This window comes from Berghia stephanieae, chromosome 4 (assembly GCF_034508935.2).
Source record: "Berghia stephanieae isolate SIO BIC M18660-M18661 chromosome 4, UCSD_Bste_1.3, whole genome shotgun sequence".
Classification (NCBI taxonomy): Eukaryota; Metazoa; Mollusca; class Gastropoda; order Nudibranchia; family Aeolidiidae; genus Berghia; species Berghia stephanieae.
The window spans coordinates 29,948,615-29,958,602 of NC_088363.1; the positions used below are offsets into that span (position 1 = coordinate 29,948,615).

Sequence of the window (9,988 nt, forward strand, 5' to 3'; positions counted from 1 at the left end):
GGGGTTGGGTTTTTGTTTTGTTTTTTTTTTTGTTGTTTTTTATTTTATCACTACACTGTCTTACTCTGGAACAACTCGTCCTTCAAATATCGATCGATTTAATTGACCCTCATCTTGGCAAAAAACACTCTCAAACCTGGGACTTCGCGAAGTCCCACCACGGCATAACCCCGTCCTGAGGTGGCGGGTCACATATTATTCTAATTTTCAAAATGACATGCGTCAACACCATGAATGTTTTGAACATGATATTTTTAATATAATATAACGCAAAGTTAGTGAGAATAAGGTATTCAATAAGGTACAACCATTTTGATTTTACAGAAGCATGCATAGCAATATTATAATATTATGTTAATGGTAGCGATCTACATTCAGATTTTCATCCAAACGAATCAGTTACATGATTTGTTGCTGTACAAATATTGGATATGTCTTAATAAATATAACCAAGCTGGTTTGTTTATGAAAGTTGTCAGCATACCCATGAGTCAATCTGAACAAAATGACCAATCGTGAGGTTAGATATTTCAAAAGGTGAGAACACTTTTTACTATGTGGGTCACCTTGAACACAATTGTAATGTGACCAATGACCCAAAGCACATGGAAAGTTAATATAGATCATCCCCATTGTTTAAGGCAGACTTTTTAAGCAAATCATCTCGCTCTAGCTCACTTTGCGGCGCATCACCGTAGCTGAAGCCTAAATTATTCCAGTCCCCCCCCTTGGAATAGACCCTGATGAGTAATAATATTCACTTGGAGTTTTATTCATTCATTTATCATATTAACAATCGATGGGGTAAGAAGCAGTAGAAACAAAGAAAATCAGTACTTTTTTTTTTTTTTTGCGGCGCAGCATCGTAGCTGACGCCTGGGTTATTCCAGTCCCCCATTGGAATAAACCCTGATGACTTGTAATAATCACTTGAAGTTTTATTTATAATGTTTATTAATAATTTATCTTATTAAAAAATCGACGGGGAAAGAAGCAGTAGAGAGCCGCGGGCTATGTGGCAGGTATCTAGACGTTAACTAGAGGGATAAATGACGCAAACATCATCTTTCTGGGACAATTGGAGGACGAGAAGGATTGATGCTAGGCCTTTGTAAACTCAGAGCCTGACACTGTCCAAAACATTAGGTCGAAATAAAAGGCCACGACTATCAAAAGAAAGCGATTCCATCTAGTGTCCAGATAAATCTCATATGTCGAACCATGTACATGACTTTAAAACGAAAGGCGATGCAGTGAACGTACTGCACATCATTAAGAAAGGGAGAGTGAAACATGATCGCCAACATCTTCCACAGTCAGTAGTCTTAATTAACTCGAGTCATGAAGGCTACGCGGAGACCTCGCAACACTTGATAATTATAAAGATGATTACGATGATGATGATGATGATGATGATGATGATGATGATGATGATGATGACGATGATGATGACGATGATGATGATGATGATGTGTGAGAGTATCGAGCTTAAAGTTCGAATAAAAATAATAATAATTAAGAATTAAGATTTGCAAAATATGAAAATTAACAGAAATGTTGACTTACACTATAAATTCAAATTTACGGGTTCTAGCTTCTCATTCAACATAATACCCGATTGATACAAATAGTTACCTATAGTTTCCCGTGTATTTTTTAACAATGGAATGCAAAACTTTTACACGAGGGGGTGATTTTTTTCAAAAGCTTGCTAGGTTGAATTTTCCTCATTCAGAGAAAACTGCAATTTACATTGCTTAAGAGTGTGTCTAGATGCGACTTCGTATCGTATTGTATTTTATTGTTTAAGAGCTAAAAGGCTTTTTTAAAACTTTAAAAGCTTAGTGTAACTTCCATGCATAGATAACATTTTTCAAAGTTATATTAACATTATTCATTACTGACATTGTTCGGTACATATCGCTATTTTAAATATTATAATATATAAACACACAAATAAGTAGCATAGTCAAAAGATTCGTAGTAAAATTGGCCCTTTTCAACATTCGTTTAATATCTCCATTTTTATACATTCGAGAGTTTCAATGAATTAATATACAAAATGCAAATAATATCCATTGCTATGGCACATTATTCATCGAAACAGATATTGACGAGTATTTATCAAGTTTTAAAAGAAATTCACCTCCTCAAATGTGACATATCGCCTCAAAACAGTACTGTGTCGGATTGACCCAGATGCCAAATAGGAATGTTTGATCTCCTTATCACCTGTAGGAAATTCGTCACATCCGTTACGAAGTAAAGAACATTTTTTTCATGTAGATTTATTTTATACATCACAAAATTTGGCGTTGCATTGACAAAAACTTAATGCTATTTTGAAAAGCGTGTTTTGTTCAACTAAAGTATGTATAACATGAACGTACTTATCGCATTTAAATTAGCTTTTTAAAAGTCGATATGTGCTGTGACGGTTTGGCATTACCATAAAACTCTTGAAAATAGTAAGGAGAGAGAGATAGGTAAAAATAAACAGAAATTGAAATTTCAGTTTGTGTCATTTCAACAAAGTATGCCAATTCTCATCAATCAAACATAACAATTTAACCTAAGCCGTCATATTGTGTGCTCGACATAATCAGTCGGAAGGTGAACAATTTGGAATTGCATTTTCTGAAAGAATATGCTTCCCTGAGCATTTTAATCTTTATTTGAAGTAAATCGGATGATTTTTTATAAAGTTATAGTCAGATTTATGGGAAAGGTATCCAGCAACGTTTCTCAAATTTCATACTTTTTCAACTTGACTAGCTGTATAAAATATTTAGAAGTGAAAGTAAGCTTTGATATTTCCCGAAGATGTACAAAAATGGTTGATTTAATCATTCATGACACGAACTCATTTTTGATAAAAAAAATTGACCTTCTAACTAAACTTGGCAATATCTCAGTTCAAACCTCTTCAGCATCCGACTAATTATGTCATTCACTGTAACATATTTGTTTTACTATAAATTCAATTTTAGTGTCCAACCTATCCCTGAAATGGTACCGTTTTGATGAGAACCGTTTTGATGAGGTGAGTGAAAAATGATTATTATGCTATCAATGCCCGTAAGCAGCGGTTGTAAATGGATTGTTGGCCGGTTGGGGACCTCCTGCAGGCATGGGTGGCGGATAGGCTGGGTCGTTGTGCATCTGTGGTGGAGGCATAGCCATATTGCCTTGTGGCATGGGTTGTTGCCACTGGTTGTTTGAGGCTCCCTGTCCCTGTTCTCGATAAGGCTGGTGGCCCACGGGTATTGGAGGGTGTTCGTCTTGACCTGAGATTGAGAGAGATGTTGATATGAATTATTGTTTGTTTGTTTGGGGTTTGTTTGTTTTGGGCGGGTTTTTGTTGGGGTTTTTTTTTTGTTTGTTTTTCTTTTTGTTTGTTTGTTTTTATTGTTTGTTTGTTTTTTGTTGTTTTTTTTTTTTGGTCTTTTTCTTAAAAGGTTGTTATAGCATTTGCAACACATTTAGGTCATTTCATTTCCGGTAATAAAGGAATAAAATGGGGTCTAATACAAAAAAATTCCAGTTTTCAATTAAAAGCACACAAGAAAAGTAAGAAAGGGGAATGGTACAAATAGGGAACATGTAGATTCCAAGAGCATACCACCATCAATGTACTTCGTTTGAGATCTCCTAAAAGTCTCATCCAGATACAAGCACAGGATACGACAAAGAGGAACACATTCAAATGCTTACATTATACATTCCAAAAAAAAAATATAACAATACATAACAAGGAGATGATTTAAAACGACAAAAATATCATCTCCCAAAACTATAACTATACACTTGACTGCTGCCCTCCCAGCCAAGGACCCCGTCCAGGGAAAGGACAAAACCAAGTAATCTCATTCCAAGACAAAGAAAGAAAACTAATTGGAAAACAGATATAAAGGCATAGAAGACACAGTAAGTGACCTCACTGCCCACTATGGGAGGTCAGGAATCCACCCAGTATGCATTATTGAAATACTACTATCAAACCAGGGCACATCTTCGATGTAAAACTTATCACTGATATGTATGTTATCTCCGCGTACACCCACTGAATCTGTATATAAACCCGGAACGAAACATACGTGTAAAAATTGATATAATATAAGCGTTTAGATAAAATGCTCAGAATATCTGCCCGCCATATGAAACCTACCAACACACAAATGTTAATATTATGTTTTACATTAAATGTGTTTAACGTGAACTACTCCAAAAATGGCCAACTATAAATAACAACAATAACGAATAGCTGAGTGACGTCAATTTCGTTCCTTCTATACCGATGGGAACTTTGGTGCGACTTGTTATCATGTAAATTGCTTTAAATATCTTAGAAGTCTGGTTGTATTTGTAAATGCCTCGTATGATGTTATCCAAGGTCTTTGGCCAACTCTGCCGGACTCCGGAAAAACCCATATTTTAAAATTTGGTCAGAAAACTCGTCAAATGAACATTATCTTTGCAACAACAAAATCTCAAACCTGAGACTTTCCTGGGACTTCGCGAAGTCCCAGGTTTGAGAAGTTTTTTTGGTTTGTTTTTTTGTTTGTTTTGTTTTTGTTTTGTTTTTTTGCCAAGATGAGGTTCATCTAAATCGATCGATATTTGAAGGTCGAGTTTTCGGACCAAATTTTAATATATGGATTTTTCCAGAGTACTGCAGAAGTCAATGAGGGCGATAGAAGTCGAGGGGCTTTTGAGTATGTGTTCCACCGCCTCCATACAGTATCACGTCGGGTTGAGACTTATAGAAAAACTTGAACATTTATTAGGAGTGGCGGATGGCTCCGACTGTAGAGATACCCTCTCTCGGCCAGGCAGAGTTGTCGTACCAGTAAGGTCACAAGCAACTAAATCAGTGCTGGAAGGACATATGTCAGAGAAAAATAATCTCGACTTCACCGCAGATAGAAATCAAGGTCTCTTTCTGTCTGAAGCGACTGCTCTACCAATTGAACTATCGGACCCCAACATCTGCTGTATATCCTTAGTGCTTTGATTGTCGTGTCTTTCAAATTTTTTGGAGAAGTAATTTGCGATAAACCATCGTCTTGTCTTATAAGGGTAGCAAGAACACAGAAATCCACAACATCGTTAGCTACACGGGATGTCTGGTTCAGACTTACTACTTTTAGTACCATTGTCATGATGATGATGATGATGATAATAATATATGTATGCTAACCTAGCAAAACCAGTCGGATGTCATGTCGGAAATATTCCAATATTATTTCATATTTCAATAGAGGCACTATTTCTGGACAAAATTCAGTTCGAATGTTCTAATTATCTCAATAAGGGCTTAAGTTATTCACATTTGAAGGTATTGGGTCAAAAAATACGGAGAAAATAGATTTAAAAGAAAAGACATACATATTTATCACGCTTCGAAGAACTCCAAAAAAAATGAATTAAATGATCAATAAGCTATAAATAGTTAAATCATTTCGTGAGAATGTAGTTGGATGGATAATAAAAATGCTGAAGTGAATAAACATAAATCATTCAGATAACGATTTTTCACCTTTTTTGGCTAGTATCTCATGCGACATCCGACAGTTTTGCCAAATCAGCACACATATAATAGGTGAATTTCAAAACATGCTCAGTCTCATGTTTACCGTTTGGAGAAAACCGTAATTTTCTTGTCATTTAATAGTGACTTAAAGGTGGAAATATTCGTCTTAAGTTTCCTTAAAACAAAGCCGCAAGTCTTTTGTTCTGTTTGTCTTATAGATTGCTCAGAGTGGTGACTCATTTTCTACCCAGATGTGATAGCAGGTTTTGAAATGTAATTTCTCATATTATTAGCTTTCATGAAATGCACGTTTTTCAAGCGGTGTTCAACAATCAAGGAGAAAAGTGCCCAAAATAATAATGCTTGCTTTTGATAGGTAAAGGGTGACGAGGAGGCAACGTTTGTGGATTAGACACACACTGCAAAGGGAGTCTTTATGAGAGGACATGGTTGAAATCCCTGGAGCAGATAAAACGATGGAGGATCTTAAAAGAGTTGGGACGATGCAGAGAAAGAAAATAAAAAAGATAGGGAGGGGGACATAGATAGATAGATAGATAGATAGATAGATAGATATATAGATAGATAGATAGATAGATAGATAGATAGATAGATAGATAGGTAGATAGATAGATAGATATATAGATAGATAGATAGATAGATAGATAGATAGATGGATGGATGGATGGATGGATAAATAGATGGATAGATAGATAGATAGATAGATAGATAGATAGATAGATAGATAGATAGATAAATAGATAGATAGATAGATAGATAGATAGATAGATAGATAGATAGATGGATGGATGGATGGATGGATGGATGAATAGATATATAGATAGATAGATAGATAGATAGATAGATAGATAGATAGATAGATAGATAGATAGAAAGAAAGATAGATAGATAGATAGATAGATAGATAGATAGATAGATAGATAGATAAATAGATGGATGGATGGATGGATGGATGGATGGATGGATGGATGGATGGATGAATAGATAGATAGATAGATAGATAGATAGATAGATAGATAGATAGATAGATAGGTAGAGATAATACATGTTATCAATTACGGACTCATGCCATTCAAATGTTTGGGATACTTACTGACAATCTTGCGTACTTTGGGTTCATTGGACACCTTTGCCTGACTTTTGGATTTGCCTGAACAGATGTATCCGAGTATGAGAGCTGCCAGGAAGACGGCGCCCAGAACAGCACTAGAGATGAAGAAGATCAAGATCGTTATCTGCGTATGCAATTAATAATAATATGTATGTGAAGATGAGGCTATGTGGTCTAGTGGTATGACACTCGCTTTCGGATCGGAAGGTCCTGGGTTCGAGCCTCACTCGACGCATAGTTGAGTCCTTGGAAAAGACTCTTTACACACATTCTCTCACCGTACTCAGGTGTAAAATGAGTACCTGGCCGTTAACAGCGTTGTCTTTGTCCGAAAAATTGCAATATCGCCTAACAGGCGTCATGTCTCGTCCTACATGTTAAATGTTGCTGTTGACCAGGGACCCCTTGTAAAGCGCTTTGAGCACGTTAAGTGGATATTGCGCTATATAAAAGCTCCAAAGCTTAATGTATGGGTGTGTTTGTGTATTGATGCCATGGTGTTAGTGATTATGCGATTGTTGTGCCTGTGTGTGCAAGGCGTGTTTGTGTATGTGTGTGTGTGTGTGTGTGTTCATGTGTGTTTTGTAACTGTCTTTGTGAATGATATTCGTCTCATAATCCATGTTAAGTGACCAATGTTTACCTCACATGAATTGCCATTTGTTGAACACTTAAATGCATTATTAGTGTTCATATTATTATTATTATTATTATTATTATTATTATTATTATTATTATTATTATTATTATTATTATTATTATTATTATTATTATTATTATTATTGTTATACTTATTAACTATTTGTTGCACTCCTAATACTACTACTACTAGTAGTTGTTGTTGTAGTAGTAGTAGTAGTAGTAGTAGTAGTAGTAGTAGTAGTAGTAGTAGTAGTAGTAGTAGTAGTAGTAGTATTAGTGTCATTAGGTATTATTATTATTATTATTATTATTATTAATTAATTAATTAATTATTATTAAGAAAGGAGTCCGTCAAGGGTGTGTTGCCTCGCCAGATCTGTTTAATCTATACCAAGAAACAATCATGAGGGGCATAAATAATATGGAGGGAATAAAAGTAGGAGGTCACAACATAAATAATATAAGATACGCAGACGATACGGTACTCATTGCAACATCAGAAATCCAACTTCAAAAGATTGTTGACAAAGTGGTAGTAGATAGTGAAGCCAAGGGAATGGAAGTGAATATCACCAAAACGGAATGCATGGTAATACAGAAAAACCCGAAAACAACAACACCTGCAATATAACGATTCACGGCGAGCAACTTACCAACGTAGAAAGTTTTAAATACCTAGGTTCAATAGTGACAACAGATGGAAGATGTAACCGAGACATACGAGCAAGAATAACTCAAGCCAAACAGGCCTTCATGGACCTGGGAAACATTTTGAAAAACAAACAGATGTCGTTCGGGATTAGATTCCGAGTCTTGAAGTGCTACGTGTGGCCAATCTTGTTATACGGATGCGAAAGCTGGACTACAAATGCAGAAACACAAAAGAACATTGAAGCTTTTGAAATGTGGTGCTTGAGAAGGATGCAGAGAATATCGTATACTGCACACAAAACGAACGAAGAAGTGCTAAAACAAACATACCAACAAAGGAAACTAATGCCCTTAATAGTGGATCGACAACTATCCTTTTTCGGACACATAGTAAGGAAAGCTGGGTACAGCTGGGGCGACCATCCCCAACCCAGCGCGTCCACAGGTGGCGGATCGTGGAACGGCCTACAGATCCTGATCTATAGGTTAGCTGTAAAGCCGCGGACCAACTGGCGATAGTCGTGGAGAGTGAGGTTGGGTAGTCTGGCAGCACAGCTACACATACAAAATGCCTCATATACTCTATGAAGGGACTATCAAGGTGAATGGGAGGCGCCTTAAAACCTGCCAAATGCTCCCACTGCCTTGTGGGTTATGACCGGGAGGTCAAAAGGCTATGGAGTAAACCAGATAAAAATCCGTCAGAAGGCAACGGGAAACCACTGACGTATCATCCCAAGATCGTCATGATGTCCGTCCAAGCGAATCTAGTCAACGACGTCAATGGATGTTTTTCGAGCAACTCGATTACAGCCTCGTCCGGTAGAGATAGTCATGCAGGTGAACAGGTGACTCTCGACCGTCATCCAGCTACTGTGCACCACCAAACATTACGAACAGCAACATGGAATGTAAGAAGTCTGTACCAGAAAGGAAAATTAGCAAATGTAGTTATGGAAATGAAGAGATTGAATATCAATGTTTTAGGATTATCAGAAGTTAGATGGAAAGGAGCAGGAGAACTTAATTATGATGACTGTAAAATTATATACTCAGGAGGAGGAGAACACCAAAGGGGAGTTGGAATTATACTAGATAATAAAACGGCGCGAGCAGTCAAAGGATTCTGGCCCATATCAGACAGAGTAATGGCAATCAAACTACAAGCAAAACCTTTTGATTTTGATATTTTACAAATATACGCCCCAACCACCAGTCACGATGATGAAGAAGTGGAAAATTTCTATCAACAAATAGATAAAGCAATGCATCAGTTTAAGTCTTCAGACATAAAACTCATCATGGGCGATTTTAATGCCAAGGTGGGCCGAGAAAGAATAGAAGATATTGTGGGCCCACATGGTCTGGGAGACAAAAATGACAGAGGTGATCGTCTTATTCAATGGTGCCGTCAACATGATCTGACAATCACAAATACTTGGTCAACAAACCACAATAGAAGGAAGTGGACATGGAAAAGTCCTGGAGATGGAGTGAGAAACCAAATAGATTACATACTCATCAGCAAACGTTTCCGAAACTCGGTTTTGTATGCCAAATCTATGCCGGGGGCTGACTGTAACAGCGATCATATACCTGTGCTATGCCCCATACGAGTTAAATTGAAAATCTGCAAAAGAACAAAGGCTAAACCTAAATACCAACTAGACATTCTCCGGGAGGAACAGAAGATACAAGAAAAATTTGAACTATCAGTAAGAAACAAGTTTGAAGTGCTTGGAGAACTAACAGATATAGAAGAGAAATATGAGCAGTTTAAAGACAGTGTTGCTGCATCATTAGAAGAAAATGTTCCAACCACACTTAAGTTGCAGAAGAAGAAATGGATTACTCCAGAGATATTAGAACTAATGAATGAGAGAAGAAAGGCCAAAAATCAGGAAGAAAAATACAAGACTCTGAACAGGCAGATAAAAAGAAAATGCAACGAAGCTAAAGAAGACTGGATAAATGAACAATGTCACTATATAATGTCCTGCAAAGAAAAAAATGGCAAATTCTTCCATCAG

General features: G+C 36.6%; 1 protein-coding gene across 1 annotated transcript in view; it reads right to left on the reverse strand.

Moving 5' to 3' along the window:
• Positions 1-235: 235 nt before the first annotated feature.
• Positions 236-9,988, reverse strand: part of LOC144971986 (uncharacterized) — a 14,927-nt gene continuing 5,174 nt past the window's right edge. The window contains exons 3-4 of the mRNA XM_078913068.1: positions 6,648-6,760; positions 236-3,287 (exon numbers count right to left, since the gene is read on the reverse strand). Of these exons, the coding sequence (XP_078769194.1) occupies positions 3,070-3,287; positions 6,648-6,760 (331 nt within the window). The 3' untranslated portion in view covers positions 236-3,069. The remainder of the gene's footprint in view (positions 3,288-6,647; positions 6,761-9,988) is intronic.